The sequence below is a fragment of the Salvelinus namaycush genome, chromosome 26 (genome assembly GCF_016432855.1).
Source record: "Salvelinus namaycush isolate Seneca chromosome 26, SaNama_1.0, whole genome shotgun sequence".
NCBI classification, from domain to species: Eukaryota; Metazoa; Chordata; class Actinopteri; order Salmoniformes; family Salmonidae; genus Salvelinus; species Salvelinus namaycush.
In genome coordinates, this window is record NC_052332.1 from 28,353,647 (window position 1) to 28,375,489 (window position 21,843).

The 21,843-nt window shown below is 43.1% G+C and overlaps 1 protein-coding gene and 1 long non-coding RNA gene across 2 annotated transcripts in view; both read left to right on the top strand.

The window, feature by feature from the left end:
- Positions 1-462: 462 nt before the first annotated feature.
- Positions 463-21,843, top strand: part of LOC120021410 (transmembrane protein 164-like) — a 47,412-nt gene continuing 26,031 nt past the window's right edge. The window contains exon 1 of the mRNA XM_038965168.1: positions 463-1,709. Coding sequence (XP_038821096.1) covers positions 1,347-1,709 — 363 coding nt within the window. The 5' untranslated portion in view covers positions 463-1,346. The remainder of the gene's footprint in view (positions 1,710-21,843) is intronic.
- On the top strand, positions 13,559-16,679 carry LOC120021411. The gene is made up of 3 exons (XR_005472507.1): positions 13,559-13,593; positions 13,681-13,764; positions 16,639-16,679. It is a non-coding gene; the product is annotated as an uncharacterized LOC120021411 (long non-coding RNA).

The following is a 21,843-nucleotide window of genomic DNA, read 5'->3' on the forward strand; positions in this document are numbered from 1 at the left end:
TACCCCTATCAAATTTCCTGGGGTCACTTCTTCAGCTGTGATGAAAAACCACTAGAGGGCGAGCCTGCACTTATATTAATGAGATACTGCGAGAGCTACACCCAATGGATACACCCAGCATAGGTCCATTAAAGTGTCACTTATTGTTGACTGAAATAATAATGAGACATTTTATTTGCACAGCTTAATAGATTGGTTTCCATCTCAAACTACATTTTAAAACCTCAATGGTGTTTACCGCTCTTACGTGACAGGGCAAGCTGTTCCATAAATATAGAACACTTGTTATTGTAAATTAATGTTTTTTTTTGTTTTTTTTACACATATCAGATACAGCAGATTGTAAATGTATAGACATCTGTATACAAAGGGGGTCTAGTAGTCAGGGGTTAACTGAAAGAGGCGGGGTTTAAACGCAACTATCCCCTAGGAAGTAATTTTCCTAGTGTGTAGAGACGAAATTTTAAATGGGTTAAAAGGAATTTGATGGATAGAGCTAAAATTGTTTGGTGAAGAAAGCTATGCTATATTCTTTAATACAAAAATATCTGAAAGAAAACGGCGTTGTAGGCAGCAAGAACCGTATGTTACAACGCACGTGGACTCGCATATCAGTTGTAATATAACCAGTTAGTAAGCTACCTTTACAGTCTCGTGCTTGAACGAATGATGTTAAATCTTCGCGATTCTGCTGGCTTGTGATAAATGGTTGGATTAAATAGTGCAACTGGGCACCAACGATGGCCTCTTTTGATGAGATATAGCAACATAATAACTACAACTGGACTGTTGAATTTGCTACTATTTATCCTACTCGTAGTCATATCTTTGGATGCTGCTGCCAGCTAGTTAACTTAATTTCTTGCAACTAATTAATAGCTAAACGCCTAAAATGCCACTGCAAATATGTGACTTGGTCGACATGCCTGTAGCTAATCACGTGGTTACTTGTATGTACACGGGGGTACAACCATAGCTTTAATGTTGCTACGTATTAATAGTCAATGTTTTAGCTAACCAGCTATGATTATTTTCTTATCTGAATGACCAGGTTTCCATATGATTGAGAAGCAGCTATAGTTAACTAGCTACTTCCACACTGCAATTTGGTCTCGCACTGGCGGCCTCCGAGTTACAGTCCACGCAGTCTAGCTAGCTGAATTTCTACTAGTACTACGTCTACCTGTCAAGAATAGGAGGCGGTGGCAGCTGTGGTGTACATTTCTGCGTTCTTTATAGAGATCACTGCCAGGGTGAAATACTGCAGTTCATGTTTCGACAAGAAGTCAGTGTACTATATTTTATTTCCGTCTTGTTCTTACCTTTTCCAAAACGAGAAGAGGAATATGTCTAGATATAACATTTACAGTCTTTTAGACTGGTTGTATGGCGGCGTGGACCCAAAGTTTGAAGGCAACGGTGGCCCAGAATGTGCCGCCTTTCTTGCACCCCAACAACGTATCGGCGAGAGTTTTGTCATGGTTCTGATTTCCATCGTGGAAGTTGTCGTCGCACTGAGAAAAATCAACATTTCTAAAGAACTCAAAGAGATCGCGAAAGATGGTCCAAGGATAAAAGAGGACAGTTTGGGCAAGAACCTGTTGCTGGTTGCTTTGTGTATGACGTTTGGAGTAGAGGTTGGATTCAAATTCGCCAAAAAGACAGTGATATACCTACTGAATCCTTGTCATGTTGTGACCATGCTGCAGGTAAGATTGCTACAAGGCTGGGAATACGAGCAACAACCACTTTTTGCAAACATGCATGGTGTTATTCACACAGGATTTACACGTACTTTTAAATGGGCAATCTACTGTTGCATGCATACATTTTTGCATTTATACATGAATGATATGTACCCATTTGATTCTAGAAGAATGTAACTTCTAAATGACTCATGAGCTAAGTATACCTGTTGTAACCCATCAGAACCAAAACTATACCCTTGTTTTTCTCCAATGTTTGTAAACAAACACTATAGCCTCCAAACATGGTAAAAACTATAGTTTTGATATCATGGATGGTTAGTCCTTCATCCATAGCGCTGTCTTTAAATTTGAGTGGTTACATTTCTCCAGCACCATCCCTCAGTTTTTTATCTAAACGGGGCTTTGCTATTATTTCAACTGCTGATTGCCCGTTAAAGTTACTTTTGTCTTTTGGGGACTCCTATCTCAAATTTTAAGTGTGAACTTGAGATGGGCCTACTAATTGTTTTAGTGTTGAATGTGCATTGAGCATTTCTGTGTAGAGTAGACCTACCCAATGTACACTGAACAAAAATATAAGCACAACATGTAAAGTGTTGGTCGCATGTTTTATGAGCTGAATTAAAAGATCCTAGACATTTTAGATGCATACACAACAAGCTTATTTCGGTCAAATTTCATCCACAAATTTGTTTACATCCCTGTTAGTGAGTATTTCTCCGTTGCCAAGATAATCCATCCACTTGACAGGTGTGGAATATCAAGATTCTGATTAAACAGCATGATCATTACACAGGTGCATCTTGTGCTGGGGAAATAACAGGCAACTCTAAAATGTGCAATATTGTCACACAACACAATGCCACAGATGTCTCAAGTTTTGAGGGAGCGTGCAATTTGCATGCTGACTGCAGGAATTTCCACCAGAGCTGTTGCCAGATAATTGAATGTTCATTGCTCTACCATAAGCCACCTCCAACGTCGTTTTGAGAATTTGGCAGTACGTCCAACTGGCCTCACAACCACAGACCACATGTATGGCGTTGTGTGGGCGAGCGGCTTGCTGATGTGAACGGAGTGCCTCATGTTGGGGTTATGGTATGGGCAGTCATAAGCTACAGACAACGAACACAATTACATTTTATCGATGGCAATTTGAATGCACAGAGATACTGTGACGAGATCCTGAGGCCCATTGTTGTACCATTCATCTGCTGCAATCACCTCATGTTTCAGCATGATGATACACGGCGCCATGTCTCAAGAATCTGTAAACACTTCCTGGAAGCTGAAAATGTCCTAGACGTGTACCACAGCATGTTCCAGTTCCCGCCAATATCTAGCAACTTTGCACAGCCAATGAAGAGGTGTGGAACAACGATACACCGGCCACAATCAACAGCCTGATCAACTCTATGCAAAGGATATGTGTCGAGCTGCATCAGGCAAATGATGGTCACACCAGATACTCACTGGTTTTCTGATCCACACTAGAGGTCGACCGATTATGATTTTTCAACACCGATACCGATTATTGGAGGACCCAAAAAAGCCGATACCGATTAATCAGAATTTTTTATTTATTCTTTATTTATTTGTAATAATGACAATTACAACAATACTGAATGAACACTTATTTTAACTTAATATAATACATCAATAATATAAATTTAGCCTCAAATAAATAATGAAACATGTTCAATTTGGTTTAAATAATGCAAAAACAAATTGTTGGAGAAGAAAGTAAAAGTGCAATATGTGCCATGTAAAAAAGCTAACTTTTAAGTTCCTTGCTCAGAACATGAGAACATATGAAAGCTGGTGGTTCCTTTTAACATGAGTCTTCAATATTCCCAGGTAAGACGTTTTAGGTTGTAGTTATTATAGGACTATTTCTCTCTATACGATTTGTATTTCATATACCTTTGACTATTGGATGTTCTTATAGGCACTTTAGTATTGCCAGTGTAACAGTATAGCTTCCGTCCCTTTCCTCGCTCCTACCTGGGCTCGAACCAGGAACACATCGACAAAAGCCACCCTACCCATGCAGAGCAAGGGGAACAACCACTCCAAGTCTCAGAGCGAGTGATGTTTGAAACGCTATTAGCGCGCACCCCGCTAACTAGCTAGCCATTTCACATCGGTTACACCAGCCTAATCTCGGGAGTTGATGGGCTTGAAGTCATGAACAGCGCAATGCTTGAAGAATTGCGAAGAGCTGCTGGCAAACGCACAAAAGTGCTGTTTGAATGAACGCTTACGAGCCTGCTGCTGCCTACCATCGCTCAGTCAGACTGCTCTATCAAATATCAAATCATAGACTTAATTATAACATAACACACAGAAATACGAGCCTTTGGTCATTAATATGGTTGAATACGGAAACTATCATTTAGAAAACAAAACGTTTATTCTTACAGTGAAATACGGAACCATTCCGTATTTTATCTAACGGGTGTCATCCCTAAGTCTAAGAAATTCATGTTAGCAGGCAATATTAACTAAATATGCAGGTTTAAAAATATATACTTGTGTATTGATTTTAAAGAAAGGCATTGATGTTTATGGTTAGGTACATTGGTGCAACGACAGTGCTTTTTTTCACAAATGCGCTTGTTAAATCATTACCCGTTTGTCGAAGTAGGCTGTGATTCGATGAGAAATTAACAGGCACTGCATCAATTATATGCAACGCAGGACATGCTAGATAAACTAGTAATATCATCAACCATGTGTAGTTAACTAGTGATTATGTTAAGATTGATTGTTTTTTTTAAGATAAGTTTAATGCTAGCTAGCAACTTACCTTGGCTTCTTGCTGCCCTCGCGTAACAGGTAGTCAGCCTGCCATGCAGGCTCCTCGTGGAGTGCAATGTAAGGCAGGTGGTTAGAGCGTTGGACTAGTAACCGGAAGGTTGCAAAAATGAATCCCCGATCTGACTAGGTAAAAATATGTTGTTCTGCCCCTGAACAAGGCAGTTAACCCACCGTTCCTAGGCCGTCATTGAAAATAAGAATGTGTTCTTAACTGACTTACCTAGTTAAATAAAGGTGTAAAAAAATATTTTGCAAATCGGTGTCCAAAAATACTGATTACCGATTGTTATGAAAACTTGAAATCGGCCCTAATTAATCGGCCATTCTGATTAATCGGTCGACCTCTAATCCACACCCTTACCTTGAAAGGTATCTGTGACCAACAGATGCATATCTGTATTCCTAGTCATGTGAAATCCACAGACTAGGGCCTAATTAATTTAAATTGACTGATTTCCTTATATGAACTGTAACTCAGTATAATCTTTTAAATTGTTGCACGTTGCGTTTTGTTTTTGTTCAGTATACAAAGATTGTCTCTCTCTGTTCCAGCACATTATGCACTATTTACACAATGGGTGGTTCTAATCCTGAATGCTGATTGGTTAAAACCGTATTCCAGCCGGTGTCTATTCCACAAATTACCACCGGCTAAATCTATGATGTTAAAATGCCTATTTACTCTGTTCTAAATGACTGCGCAATCCACTGTCTCATCAGCCCAGCCAGGCAATTTATAAACTTGATCTCAACTTTAAAAAGCATCCAGACATTATCTCATATTTCTTTTAGACTAACATTTCGTTTTCAACAGCGGAGATTTGTGTAAGCCTTAGTCAGTCTCTGACATTTGGAACATTGTTTCAATATTCAAATTCCATCTCCAGCTGTCCCATAGTAATGAATGAGTCGGGACGAGACAGACATGCAGGCAATGTTTCTCAGTCAGTCGAAATCATGAATGAATCAGCTGGCATCATTTTATGGATATATACAATGAAAATTTAATTTAAAAAAAGGTCAAATGAAATGAAGTGCAGCTACTGTAGTTTAGTCTTTCCAGCTTCAGTTTGAAGTGATTGTCTTAGCTGTGTTGTTGGCTAGCTCCTCTGAACAAGTGTCCTGACGAATGAGCACATTTTCTATGCCAGGCGAAATCGCGCCTCATTAGCTCATTGTTATGGTTGTATCCAAATAAATGTCACTAGAAAACAGCTTTTGCAAATGCAGCTACTTTGTTGTTTTTTTGCCTGCACTTTTTGATGTGACTAAGTTAGCCGTAGTTGGCTAGCTAGCAAGCAAGGGTTAAGAACGTTGCCAGCCAGTATGGCAATGGAACATTTAGAACGAACGACTGGGTCGCGTCCATAGATACAGAACAAAAAGACTGAACGACTAGGTTGCGTCTCTGGCAACCGAACCAATAGAATGAACGACCAGCCGGCTTGGGTAGAAACCCTAGATTTGTGTCAGGACTATATCTTGTGGAAGGATGAAATAGTATGAATAAATTAACGTTTTTAAGGAAAATATGTCAAACATTATTTTAATATGTTAGGAACCTGTTGTATACAAGTGATAATGCCCCAGAAGCCGGCCCGTGCCAATATATCCTCCAAACACCGGCTTCTCGGGTATTATCACTTAAGTAAGCATGTTATCTGCCTCTCTGTAAAACCGTTCTACGTAGGTTTACCATCGTGTCCAATATGTTAACTTTCTACCATGTGTTTTTACTCTACATCTTATTGTGCACTGATTTCAGGAACATCTTTCATGTGGCTATGGAAATACCTATGTAGTTTACAACGGAACCCGCCTTTACTTGCAGTGGCATCCAGAAAGATCCTATCACTTATGAACGCATTAGTGATGGGGGAAGTTGAAGTCAAAGTAATGTATTTTAATAGGATGAAACATTCCTTAACCAGTGAAAGCTGCATGCACAATCTGACATGGGAAACCAATTCACTAGCCTCTCCCTGTTCCTTGAGTTATGTTGTAGCCTCAACTAAGGGAATCCTGATGGCGAGGAGTGGACTAGAGAGAAACACATGGTGAAGGAAAGGAATAGAGAGAAACGCTGGCAGGTAGGAGGAATGTATCTTGACTAGCTGCCCACCTAGTACACAATGAGGGGTTTGTTGTTCAGTCAGCCTCAGTCTGAACATGAGGTGTGGGCAGTGAGTGTGTCTACTGAGCCAACATTTGGAGAGCACTCAACACAGAGGGTGTTGAGGAGGTAGGGGCTCATCTGTTGTAATGTTGTGCATGAGTATCCCCCTCTTCCCAAAGTGGTGTGCTGTGGTGCACTGTAATTGTCTGATCTTATCCCACTCAATTTAACTGTGAGAGGATCATGTTGAATCATGTAAAGGGCAATGTCATCAGTTTCAGATCATTGATCAGAAAAAGGGCATGTTATGATTACAAGACTGCAGTCATCAAGAAAGTCTGTTTTATTGGGCTCTGAAGCCCAAGGCTATCCAACGTGTAAACGGAAAGAGTGGTTAGAACTTGTTACTTGGGCTGACCCCATTTTGTCCACTGGTTGATTTGTTTGGTCGATAAGCTGTTGATCGACCAATATTTCTTTTGTCGAGCAGCAGCAAAAAAAAAAAAAAAAAAATCATGGTGTACAAGACACCTGAATGATTCGTGCCTGTGAGTGGACTGATCCATTGTGGAGGCTGTTGGGATGACACAGTCCATCAGTCTAAGATGTGCTACTGAAATTGTATATGGTTAATATATTTATATAATAATAATATTTATATTATATATGGTTAGAATTACATTTTATAGCATGCGCTTTCTCCCGCGTTGGATAGTGGTCGATGTCCGCGGTTCTGAAACGCATACGTGCACTGTTGAATTGGTGCCTTTTCCTAGACCATGTTGGTATGTGCATAATAGCAAAGTTAACCAGCATATTGGTGTTGAGAACAATGAGGCGGGGGCAGCAGCAGAGTTAGGGGACGAGAAAACACTCCTTGCCTTAATTGTCTAAGAAAAGTGAGGAGAGAGGAAACCTCAACTAAACTAGGCTGTTGATTACAGACCTAACTGTTGAATGTGCCTGGCTTTAGAAATCATCCATATTCAGTACCAGTCAAGTTTGGACACACTTACTCATTCCAGGGTTTTTCTTTTATTTTTACTATTTTCTACAATGAAGAATAATATTGAAGACATCAAAAGTATGAAATAACATATGGAGGAATCATGTAGTAACCAAAAAAGTGTTAAACAAATCAAAATACATTTTAGATTTTTCAAAGTAGCCACCTTTTGCCTTGACAGCTTTGCACACTCTTGGCATTCCCTCAAACAGCTTCATGAGGTAGTCACCTGGAATGCATTTCAATTAACATCTTACGGCTGAGATCCCGTTAACGGGATCGATATGACAACAGCCAGTGAAAGTGCAGGGCGCCAAATTCAAACAACAGAAATCTCATAATTACAATTCCTCAAACACACAAGTATTTCACACCATTTTAAAGATAAACTTGTTGTTAATCCCACCACAGTGTCCGATTTCAAAAAGGCTTTACGACGAAAGCACACTATCTGATTATGTTAGGTCAGTACCTAGTCACAGAAAAACACAGCCATTTTTCCAGCCAAAGAGAGGAGTCACAAAAAGCAGAAATATAGATAAAATTAATCACTAACCTTTGATGATCATCAGATGACACTCATAGGACTTCATGTTACACAATACATGTATGTTTTGTTTGATAAAGTTCATATTTATATCCAAAAATCTCAGTTTACATTGGCGCCATGTTCAAAAATGCCTCCAAAATATCCTGAGAAATTGCAGAGAGCCACATCAAATAACAGAAATACTCATAAACTTTGATGAAAAATACATGTTTTACATAGAATTAAAGATACACTTGTTCTTAATGCAACCGCTGTGTCAGATTTCAAAAAACTTTACGGAAAAAGCAAACCATGCAATAATCTGAGACGGCGCTCAGATAGAAACAACATTTCTCCGCCATGTTGGAGTCAACAGAAATACAAAATTACATGATAAATATTCCCTTACCTTTGATCTTCAACAGAATGCACTCCCAGGAATCCTAATACCACAATAAATTGTTGTTTTGTTCGATAATGTCCATTTATTTATGTCCAAGTAGCTACTTTTGTTAGCACGTTGAGTACGCATATCCAAAACGCTCGTGCAGGTCCAGGCGAACTTCGGACGAAAACTTAAAAAAGTTATATTACAGGTCGAATAAACTTGTCAAACTAAGTATAGAATCAATCTTTAGGATGTTATCATAAATATTCAATAACGTTCCAACCGGAGAATTCCTTTGTGTCTATAGAAGTAATGGAACGCAAGTCGATATCATGTGGAATGCGCGTGACCAGGACCTGGCACACTGCCAGACCACTGACTCAAACAGCTCCCATCCGGCTCAACATCACAGTAGAAGCTTCATTCAATGTGTTACAGACTGTTGACATCTAGTGGAAGGCGTAGGAAGTGCAAACAGATCCATATCCACTGGGATTTCAATAGGCGATGAGTTGAAAATCGACCAGCCTCAGAATTCTCACTTCCTGTTTGGATTTTTTCTCAGGTTTTTGCCTGCTATATGAGTTCTGTTATACTCACAGACATCATTCAAACAGTTTTAGAAACTTCAGAGTGTTTTATATCCAATAGTAATAATAATATGCATATATTAGCATCTTGGACAGAGTAGGAGGCAGTTCACTCTGGGCACGCTATTCATCCAAAGTGAAAATGCTGCCCCCTATCCCTAAAAAGTTAAACAATTTAAAGGCAATGCTACCAAATCCTAATTGAGTGTATGTAAACTTCTGACCCACTGGGAATGTGATGAAAGAAATAAAAGCTGAAATATTCATTCTCTTTACTATTCTGACATTTCACATTCTTAAAATAAAGTGGTGATCCTAACTGACCTAAGACGGGGAATTTTTACTAGGATTAAATGTCAGGAATTGTGAAACTGAATTTAAATGTATTTGGCTAAGATGTATGTAAACTTCTGACTTCAACTAATATATATATATATATATATATATATATATATATATATATATATATATATATATATATATATATATATATATATACACTGCTCAAAAACATAAAGGGAAACACTAAAATAACACATCCTAGATCTGAATGAATGAAATATTCTTATTAAATACTTTTTTCTTTACATAGTTGAATGTGCTGACAACAAAATCACACAAAAATTATCAATGGAAATCAAATTTATCAACCCATGGAGGTCTGGATTTGGAGTCACACTCAAAATTAAAGTGGAAAACCACACTACAGGCTGATCCAACTTTGATGTAATGTCCTTAAAACAAGTCAAAATGAGGCTCAGTAGTGTGTGTGGCCTCCACGTGCCTGTATGACCTCCCTACAACGCCTGGGCATGCTCCTGATGAGGTGGTGGATGGTCTCCTGAGGGATCTCCTCCCAGACCTGGACTAAAGCATCCGCCAACTCCTGGACAGTCTGTGGTGCAACGTGGCGTTGGTGGATGGAGCGAGACATGATGTGCTCAATTGGATTCAGGTCTGGGGAACGGGCGGGCCAGTCCATAGCATCAATGCCTTCCTCTTGCAGGAACTGCTGACACACTCCAGCCACATGAGGTCTAGCATTGTCTTGCATTAGGAGGAACCCAGGGCCAACTGCACCAGCATATGGTCTCACAAAGGGTCTGAGGATCTCATCTCTGTACCTAATGGCAGTCAGGCTATTCTTTCAATTGTTTTTTAAATAATGGATTTAATGGTGCTCCGTGGGATGTTCAAAGTTTCTGTTTTTTAAAATTTTTATAGCCCAACCCTGATCTGTACTTCTCCACAACTTTGTCCCTGACCTGTTTGGAGAGCTCCTTGGTCTTCATAGTGCCGCTTGCTTGGTGGTGCCCCTTGCTTAGTGGTGTTGCAGACTCTGGGGCCTTTCAGAACAGGTGTGTGTATGTGTGTGTATATATATGTGTATATGTGTGTGTGTGTATATATATATGAGATCATGTGACACTTAGATTGCACACAGGTGGACTTTATTTAACAAATTATGTGACTTCTGAAGGTAATTAGTTGCACCAGATCTTAATTAGGGTCTTCATAGCAAAGGGGTGAATACATATGCACGCACCACTTTTCAGTTTATTTTAATTTTGAGATTTTTTTTTTTTTTTTTCACTTAACCAATTTTTACTATTTTGTGTATGTCTATTACATGAAATCCAAATAAAAATCAATTTAAATTGCAGGTTGTAATGCAACAAAATAGGAAAAACGCCAAGGGGGGGGAATACTTTTGCAAGGCACCTCCAGTGTTACATTTTTTAAATAAGCATTTATATCAAGCAAAGTGAGTGCAGTCTAATCTTTTTTAAATTTGTACAATTCTGCTTGTATCAATGACCAACAGGCATATCTATGCAATCAGTCACTCTGATGACTGTATATGAAGCATCTTTTCACAGGCTGCCAGCTGTTTGACTGTTTATCTGACTTGTTTGCACTAGACCAATATTTGTCTGGTAAATAAGGAGTAGTCATAGTTCTGCCTGCCTCCTAGAGACTACTGGGAGATGCCTTTCACTTCCAATTCCACTTACCGTTTACTATTCTGGGAACTCTTTGAATCCTGGTCAATGTTAACCAGGGGGTTTAGAGTTACAGGTCTGCGCTGTGGCCCCTCATTAGCATATGTCTGGTCAGTCTGTGGACAAAGATGAGCTGCTGTGACTTATTGTGGAGTAAGTTGGAGGTTTTGCGTGGAAAGGAACAGTGGATTCTTTTGCTGTGAAGTTTGCTATAGAACAGTGGGTCTCAACTGGTTTTGCTTTGGGACCCAAATTTAACCAGGTTGTCAGTTTCGAGCAAATATTTACATCCTGATGTATTTTTATGCCAAAATGGAATCTGGAAAACTATTTTTAATTCTGTATTGATAGTAAATGTAGCAATTATTTGACAAGGGAACAACATTCCCACCTTTTTCATTGTCAATAATGAAATATTGTCCATATTCTTGATGAAGAATGTTAATAAGCTCACTGGTTTGAGATCACAAAATCAACCAAATCCGCTAAAAAGCTCTGCTAACAGCTCTATATTTAAAATACTGTGATTGAAGAAAAATTGTTCAGATGAAATTATAACATTTTTAGGTTCTTTATAATTTCTACTCTTCCTGGTTTTAGTTGTTTAAGTTCAGACAGGAGTATCCCCCCCCCTCCCTGCTATTATTATTATTTTTTTCCTCCGACACCCACGACCTATTCAAAATCTCCTGCGGGGTCGAGACCCACCACTTGAGAATCTCTGCTATAGAATAGATGTAACAACGACAACTAGGCTTGGCCGGTATACCGGAGTATTTTGGTAAAAGCCACAATGGTTTCCCAATAACTTCAAAGAAATAGTTTCAACGGTTTTTCATATATTTGAATTAGGGATGCACAGTATATCGGTGAACATATCGGAATCGGCCGACATTAGCTAAAAATGACAACATCGGTATCGGCCCGGTGTCTAGTTTAACACCGATGTGCAAAACCGATGTCAAAGCTGACATGCATACCTTTTATAACGTAGGTACATGACATAATGACACCACGTAAAATGTTGCACTACACATGCAACACAGCATTCCTAACCTAACCCACAATGTCTGTGTCACGAATATTACCGAAGGTGACTCCCCTTCCCGTTCGGGTGGCACTCGGCGGTCGTCGTCGCCGGTCTACTAGCTGCTACCGATCCCTTTTTCCTTTTCGTTTATGTCTGTCTAATTGTTTTCACCTGTTTCTTGTTGGGGTTTTGGGAGGGGTACTATTTAGGTTAGTTTCGCCCGCTAGTGTTTGTGCGGGCTTATTTTGTGTGTTCATGTTTTACGTCGTGAGTGGATTATTTGATTGTGGGATTTTCGCTGTCCAGCTTTATTTAAACAGTGGTCTGTGGGTTGTTTTGCGCCTGTGTTTTGGCGTCACCCTTTTTGTACCTGTTCCTGTTTTATGCTGTGGACATTAAAGCGTTTTGTCCCCGTAATACTTTTGCTCTCTCTGCGCCTGACTCTACACCCATCATTCACCTGACGTTACAGAAGCCCGCACCTACTGATGGAGTCAGCAGGAGCAGCGACCACCCCTCTCCCCACGATGGAGGAGAGAGTCCTGCATCATACGTCCATCCTACATCGCATTGGTTCGGCAATGGATCAGATGATGGAGAGGATGGATCGTTGGGAGAGGAGTGGTCTCCCTACTACCCACCTACCCTCCCACCAGCAACATTACCATCTCCTCCAGCGGGAGCCGGTGCCAGCGTCCTGCGCATCACGCCTCCGAGGGAGTACGATGGAGCAGCGGCCGGTTGCCAGGGATTTCTACTCCAACTTGATCTCTACCTGGCCACCATTCGGCCTGCTCCCTCGGACGAGGAGAGCGTGAGTGTCCTCGTTTCCTGCCTGTCGGGTAGGGCCCTGGAGTGGGCCAACGCCGTATGGAATGGACCCGACTCAGCGAGGGGTCACTACCTGGAGTTCACCCGCCGTTTCCGGGCTGTGTTTGATCATCCCCCGGATGGCAGAGCGGCGGGTGAGAGGTTGTTCCATCTCCGGCAGGGGACGAGGAGCGCGCAGGATTTTGCGCTGGATTTCCGTACTTTGGCTGCTGGAGCAGGGTGGAACGACAGGGCCCTGATAGACCACTACAGGTGTAGCCTAAGGGAGGACGTCCGCAGAGAGCTGGCTTGTCGGGACGCTACGCTCAGCTTGGATGAGCTGATCGACATGTCAATCCGGCTAGACCATCTGCTGGCTGCTCGCGGACGTTCTGAGAGGGTCCTGTCAGTTCCACCTCCTGCCCCCCCCGCTCCCATTCCTATGGAGCTAGGAGGGGCTGCGTCTAGGGAGACCGGAGGAGGAGGCTCCTCCTGCACCCATTGTGGCCGGAGAGGGCACACTTCCGGTCGGTGCTGGAGGAGTCCATCTGGGAGTCGAGAGGGCAGGCAGAACACTCCTCGGTCACCTCAGGTGAGTCAGCACCACACTCTCCCAGAGCTTCCTGTTGGTCACATGTTTTTGTTAATCTATTTTCTAAGGTTTTTCCCATCTCTCCAGCATAAGGCGCTAGTCGATTCAGGCGCAGCGGGGAATTTTATTGATCGCGGACTCGCTAAGAGGTTGAGGATTCCGCTCGTTAAGGTAGACCCCCCTTTCCCCGTGCACTCCTTAGATAGTCGACCATTAGGGTCAGGGCTGGTCAGGGAGGCCACGATACCTCTGGATATGATGACGCAGGGAAATCATAAGGAGCGGATTAGTCTGTTCCTTATTGATTCACCTGCTTTCCCGGTGGTGTTAGGGATTCCCTGGCTGGCTATTCACAATCCTACGATTTCATGGAGACAGGGAGCTCTCCAGGGGTGGTCTGATGAGTGTTCAGGCAGGTGTTTAGGAGTTTCCATCGGTGCGACAACGGTGGAGAGTCCAGACCAGGTTTCCACCGTGCGCATTCCTGCTGAGTATGCCGATTTGGCTATCGCCTTCAGTAAAAGGAAGGCGACCCAATTACCACCCCATCGACAGGGGGATTGCGTGATAAACCTCCAGGTAAACGCTGCACTTCCCAGGAGTCACGTGTATCCGTTGTCCCAGGAGGAGACGTTGGCTATGGAGACATACATCACGGAGGCTCTGGGACAGGGGTACATTCGGCCCTCCATGTCACCCGCCTCCTCGAGTTTCTTTTTTGTGAAGAAAAGGGAGGGTGGTTTACGTCCGTGTATTGATTATCGAGGTCTAAATTCCATCACTGTGGGTTTTAGTTACCCACTACCTCTCATCGCTACGGCGGTGGAATCATTTCACGGGGCGCGATTCTTCACAAAATTGGACCTCAGGAGCGCATATAATCTGGTGCGTATTCGGGAGGGAGATGAGTGGAAAACCGCGTTTAGTACCACATCTGGCCATTATGAGTACCTCGTCATGCCGTATGGGTTGAAGAATGCTCCAGCCATCTTTCAATCCTTCGTTGATGAGATTCTCAGAGACCTGCACGGACAGGGTGTAGTGGTGTATATTGACGACATCTTGATCTACTCCGCTACACGCGCCGAGCATGTGTCTCTGGTGCGCAAGGTTCTTGGGCGACTGCTGGAGCATGACCTGTACGTGAAGGCAGAGAAATGTGAGTTTTCCAAACGAGCCGTTTCCTTCCTGGGTTATCGCATTTCCACCTCGGGGATGGTAATGGAGGATGACCGCGTAAAAGCCGTGCGTAATTGGCCGACTCCGACCACGGTAAAGGAGGTGCAGCGGTTCTTAGGGTTTGCCAATTACTACCGGAGGTTTATCCGGGGTTTTGGTCAGGTGGCGGCCCCTATTACCTCACTGCTGAAGGGGGGCCCGGTGCGCTTGCAGTGGTCCGCAGAGGCGGAGAGAGCTTTCTGTCGTTTGAAGGCGCTGTTCACCGACGCGCCAGTGTTGGCGCATCCTGACCCCTCTGGCGTTCATAGTTGAGGTGGACGCATCCGAGGCTGGGGTCGGGGCTGTGCTCTCCCAGCGCTCGGGTACGCCACCGAAGCTCCGCCCCTGTGCTTTTTTTTCGAAGAAGCTCGGGCCAGCGGAGCGGAATTATGATGTGGGGGATAGGGAGTTGTTGGCCATGGTCAAGGCTCTGAAGGTGTGGAGACACTGGCTTGAGGGGGCTAAGCACCCTTTTCTCATCTGGACCGACCACCAGAATCTGGAGTATATCCGATCAGCTAGGAGACTGAATCCTCGTCAGGCAAGGTGGGCCATGTACTTTACCCGATTTCGTTTTACGATTTCGTATCGACCAGGTTCCCTCAATACTAAGGCTGACGCGCTGTCCCGACTATACGACACTGATGACCGGTCCATCGATCCTACTCCCATCATTCCGGCGGCTAAGCTGGTAGCACCGGTAGTATGGGAGGTGGACGCGGACATCGAGCGGGCACTAAGGGCGGAACCTGCGCCTCCACAGTGCCCGGAGGGTCGTAGGTATGTGCCGCTCGCTGTTCGTGATCAATTGATTCGATGGGCTCATAGTCTACCCTCGTCAGGTCACCCGGGTATTTCAAGGACGGTGCGAAGTCTTAGAGGGAAGTACTGGTGGCCTACCTTGGTGAGAGACGTGCGATTCTATGTCTCCTCCTGTTCGGTGTGCGCCCAGAGTAAGGCTCCTAGACATTTGCCACGAGGGAAATTACAACCCCTCCCCGTTCCACAACGGCCGTGGTCCCATCTATCGGTGGATTTTCTTACTGATCTTCCCTTGTCTCAGGGGAACACCACTATCCTGGTCGTTGTGGATCGGTTCTCTAAGTCCTGCCGTCTTATCCCGTTGCCCGGTCTCCCTACGGCCCTGCAGACTGCGGAGGCACTATTTACCCATGTCTTCCGGCACTACGGGGTGCCCGAGGATATCGTTTCTGATCGGGGTCCCCAGTTCACGTCCAGAGTATGGAAGGCGTTTATGGAACATCTGGGGGTCTCGGTCAGCCTGACCTCGGGGTATCACCCGGAGAGTAATGGGCAGGTGGAGAGAGTGAACCAGGAGGTGGGTAGGTTTCTGCGGTCGTATTGCCAGGACCGGCCAGGGGAGTGGTCAAGATACATCCCCTGGGCAGAGATTGCCCAGAACTCACTAAGCCACTCCTCTACCAACATGTCACCATTTGAGTGTGTGTTGGGGTACCAGCCGGTTCTGGCACCATGGCATCAGAGCCAGACCGAAGCTCCTGCGGTGGAGGAGTGGGTGCAGCGCTCTAAGGAGACCTGGAGAGCCGTCCAGGAGTCTTTGCGTCAGGCGAGTGGACGGCAGAAGAAGAGCGCTGACCGTCACCGCAGTGAGGCCCCCGTGTTTGCACCGGGGGACAGGGTCTGGCTCTCGACCCGAAACCTGCCCCTCCGCCTGCCCTGCCGGAAGCTGGGTCCGCAGTGTGTAGGGCCATTTAAAGTCCTGAGGAGAATAAACGAGGTGTGTTATCGATTGTTACTTCCTTCGTATTATCGTATTAACCCCTCGTTTCATGTGTCTCTCCTCAGGCCGGTGGTAGCTGGTCCCATGCAGGAAGGTGAGGTTCCGGAGGTCCCTCCGCCCCCTCTGGATATAGAGGGGTCCCCGGCGTACACGATAAGGTCCATACTGGACTCCAGACGCCGGGTGAGGGGCCTGCAGTACCTCGTGGACTGGGAGGGGTACGGGCCGGAGGAGAGGTGCTGGGTCCCGGTGGGGGATATATTGGATCCAAATCTACTAAGGGAATTCCATCGCCTCCATCCGGATCGCCCTGCGCCTCGCCCCCGGGGTCGTCCCCGAGGCCGGCGTCGGCGCGCTGCGGGGGCCGCGCGTCAGGAGGGGGGTACTGTCACGAATATTACCGAAGGTGACTCCCCTTCCCGTTCGGGTGGCACTCGGCGGTCGTCGTCGCCGGTCTACTAGCTGCTACCGATCCCTTTTTCCTTTTCGTTTATGTCTGTCTAATTGTTTTCACCTGTTTCTTGTTGGGGTTTTGGGAGGGGTACTATTTAGGTTAGTTTCGCCCGCTAGTGTTTGTGCGGGCTTATTTTGTGTGTTCATGTTTTACGTCGTGAGTGGATTATTTGATTGTGGGATTTTCGCTGTCCAGCTTTATTTAAACAGTGGTCTGTGGGTTGTTTTGCGCCTGTGTTTTGGCGTCACCCTTTTTGTACCTGTTCCTGTTTTATGCTGTGGACATTAAAGCGTTTTGTCCCCGTAATACTTTTGCTCTCTCTGCGCCTGACTCTACACCCATCATTCACCTGACGTTACAGTCTGCTGTGTGGATCGAGCAGTCAACAAGTCGAGCAGTCATTTGAAAGAGTAAGTAAGAAAATTTCAGTGAGACAACTCAAAGGCAAAATTCATTCACGCCAAGATAATGGTATTCATTGACCGTGGCTATCAACTGTTCTCTGTCGTGGGTGACGTTGGCTTTCGCTGACTGGTCGAGCACCGGTACACATGTTGCTCTACCAGAGTTACACAGTAATAGCTATTAGCTTCATGACATACTATGGAACGCCGTTTGGGTCTGCGTGTCAAAGAAGATACACTTCAAATAACACTATTTGATGAGTCCTAACACTTTTTGCCGCGCTAAATAAGCTTTTAATTTCACACGTAAAATAACACAGTTCTATTATAGAATGTTGTGTGTTCTGAATTTGCTAACTATAGCTATTGAAACAGTATGTAATTTTGCTATGTTTTTGGGGAAGAACATTGTTTGCATTTATGAGCTAGCTAGCTTTTTAAAAAAATGACCAGCACTGTAGGTGCGCGAGAACTACCAGCATCACAGCATACGTATCGATGAATCGTTGTGACATATGAAATACGAGTGATAGTGTAATAACCACGTAAAAAATGTTTGAACGTGTAAAATTATGTGACGTGCAGTCATATTCAGGTCATGATTGGTCAACAAGCTTATTTGACACGCAACGACCCAAACGGCATTCCATAGTATGAGAAATCCTGGTTGAGAATGAAATGACTGAACAAATGAACAGCGAAACAGCACAAGTAAGTGAAATAAATGGGTTTGGTTATGTTTTACTGGTAATGGGGACATACGTAAATGCCAACAAAATAACTTTTTGGCATGTGTGCGTAACCTTTCTTATTTAACAAGGCAAGTCAGTTAAAAACAAATTCTTATTTACAATCATGGCAAACCCCGGCCAAACCCGGACGACGCTGGGCCAATTGTGCGCCGCCCTATGGGACTCCCAATCACGGCCGGATGTGATACAGCCTGTATTCGAACCAGGGACTGTAGTGATTCCTCTTCACTGAGATGCAGTGCCTTAGACCGCTGTGTGTGTGTGTTTTCACTATTTAACTGTATAAGAATGCTTAAAAGGCCGCTAAAAGTTTTAATATCGGTTACTGGTATCGTTTTTTGGGGGGGCAAGGAAAATATTGGATATCGGTATCAGCCAAAAATGTAATATCGGTGCATCACTAATTTGAATATTTTTTTAGATACTTTTTAAGTAAATACCTGTAGTCAACTTGTGCAATACGATAGGAGATAAAGATCACGATTTCAGAGTTAATGCCTAAACTTAAACATTTCGATTTGGAACAACTTCGTCTAATTCTGATGTGATACTGTTAAAGCTTGTTGGAACACTAGTTAACTGCCACTCATGAGCTATGCAGAGGTGATTGGGGAGTGCCAGAGAGGCCTATGGAGTTGGGAAATGTGCGGAATTTCTTTCCTTCTTTATTTTTTTACTATTTTCTAATAGTGAAGAGGTCAAAACCATGAAATAAGACTCATGGTATCATGTAGTAACCAAAAAAGTGTTAAACAAATCAAAATATATTTTATATTTGAGATTCTTCAAAGTAGCCACACGCTGCCTTGATGACAGCTTTGCACAGTCTTGGCATTCTCTCAACCAGCTTCATGAGGTAGTCACCTAGAATGCATATCAATTAACAGGTGTGCCTTCTTAAAAGTTAATTTGTGGAATTTCTTTCCTTCTTAATGCGTTTGAGCCAATCAGTTGTGTTGTGACAAGGTAGGGGTGGTATACAGAAGATAGCCCTATTTGATAAAAGCACAAATCCATATTATGGCAAGAACAGCTCAAATTAGCAAAGAGAAATGACAGTCCATTACTTTAAGGCATGAAGATCAGTTAATCCGGAAAATTTCAAGAACATTGAACGTTTCTTCAAGTGCAGTCGCAAAAACCATCAAGCGCTATGATGCAACTGGTTCTCATGAGGACTGCCACAGGAAAGGAAGACCCAGAGTTATCTTTGCTGCAGAGGATAAGTACATTAGAGTTACCAGCCTCAGAAATTGGATCCCAAATAAATGCTTCACAGAGTTCAAGTAACAGACACATCTCAACATCAACTGATCAGAGGAGACTGCGTGAATCAGGTCTTCATGGTCGAATTGCTGCAAAGAAACCACTACTAAAGAACACCAGTAAGAAGAAGAGACTAGCTTGGGCCAAGAAACACAAGCAATGAACACTAGACTTGTGGAAATCTGTCCTTTTGGTCTGATGAGTCCAAATTTGAGATTTTTGGTTCCGACTGCCGTGTCTTTGAGATGCAGAGTAGGTGAACGGATGATCTCTGCATGTGTGGTTCCTACCGTGAAGCATGGAGGAGGAGGTGTGGGGGTGCTTTGCTGTTTACACTCAGTGATTTATTTAGAATCCAAGGCACACTTAACCAGCATGGCTACCACAGTGTTCTGCAGCGATATGCCATGCCATCTGGTTTGCGCTATCATTTGTTTTTCAACAGGACAATGACCCAACACACCTCCAGGCTGTGTAAGGGCTATTTGACCAAGAAGGAGAGTGGATTGCTGCATCCGATGACTTGGCCTCCACAATCCCCCGACCTCAACCCAATTGAGATGGTTTGGGATGATGACTATTATTATTATTTTATTTACCTTTTATGTAACTAGGCAAGTCAGTTAAGAAAAAATTCTTATTTACAATGACGGCCTAGGAACAGTGGGTTAACCTTTCTCAACCACCCATCCCGGATCCGGGATAATTGTCATCAGCAACGCTGAATAGCATAGCGCCACAGTCAAATAATATTACTAAAAATATTTATAATCATGCAATCACAAGTGAAATATACCAAAACACAGTTTAGCTTGTTGTTAATCCACCTATGGTGTCAGATTTTGAAAATATATTTTACAGCGAAAGAAATCCAAGCTTTTGTGAGTGTAGTTTTCAATGCTACATCAGCTAACCCCAAATTAGCATAGTCACGAAAGCGTGAAAAACAATAAAATTCATCGCTTACCTTAGATAATCTTCAGACGTTTCCACTCACGAGACTCCCAGTTACACAACAAATCTTATTTTTGTTCGATAAATATTACTTTTATCACAAAAAAACGCCATTTGGGTTGTGCGTCATGAAGAAAAAAACGACAGCCTCATTCAGGTCCTGAAAGGAAGACGGAAATTTCCAAACGTATCAGATTAAAGAATATTCCTAAAAATATTTATAATCATGCAATCACAAGTGAAATATACCAAAACACAGCTTAGCTTGTTGTTAATCCACCTATCGTGTCAGGTTTTGAAAATATATTTTACAGCGAAAGAAATCCAAGCTTTTGTGAGTGTAGCTTTCTATGCTACATTAGCTTAGCCTTATATTAGCTTGGTCACGAAAGTAAGAAAAGCAATCAAATGAATCGCTTACCTTTGATAATCTTCGGGTGGTTCCACTCACGAGACTCCCAGTTACACAACAAATGTTATTTTTGTTCGATAAATATTACTTTTATATCCAAATACCTCGTATTCGTTTGGTGCGTTATGCTCCGAAATCCACCGGAAAGAGCGGTCACGAAAACACATACGAAAATGCCAAATAATATCCATAATGTCCACAGAAACATGTCAAACGTTTTTTATAATCAATCCTCAGGATGTTTTTCAAATATATATTCGATAATATATCAACCGGGAGTGTTGTTTTTTCAATCGGACCGGGAGAAACAATGGCCGCCTTTCTCTGTTGCGCACAACTCACTCTGAGAGCCCCCACCTATCCACTTACGCAATGTGATCTTTCACGCTCATTTTTCAGAATAAAAGCCTGAAACTTTGTCTAATGGCTGTTGACACCTTAGGGAAGCCATAGAAAAAGGAATCTGGTTGATATCCCTTTAAATGGGTAATAGGGATGCATAAGAACAGAGAGGTTTCAAAAAAAGGCACTTCCTGATTGGATTTTCCTCCGTTTTTCGCCTGCAATATCAGTTCTGTTAAACTCACAGACAATATTAAGACAGTTTTGGAAACTTTAGAGTGTTTTCTATCCTAATCTGACAATTATATGCATATTCTAGTTTCGGGGGCTGAGAAATAGGCAGTTTCAAATGGGTACGTTTTTTAGCCAAAAACGAAAATACTGCCCCCTAGTCTTAAGAAGTTTTAACTGCATTGTTCAGCGGCAGAACGACATATTTTTATTTTGTCAGCTCGGGGATTCAATCTAGCAACCTTTAGGTTACTGGCCCAACGCTCTAACCACTAGGCCACCTGCCGCCCCGAGTTGGACCGCAGAGTGAAGGAAAAGCAGCCAAAAAGTGCCCAGCATATGTGGGAACTCCTTCATGACAGTTAGAAAAGCATTCCAGGTGAAGCTGGTTGAGAGAATGCCAAGAGTGTGCAAAGCTGTCATCAAGGCAAAGGGTGGCTGCTTTGAAGAATCAA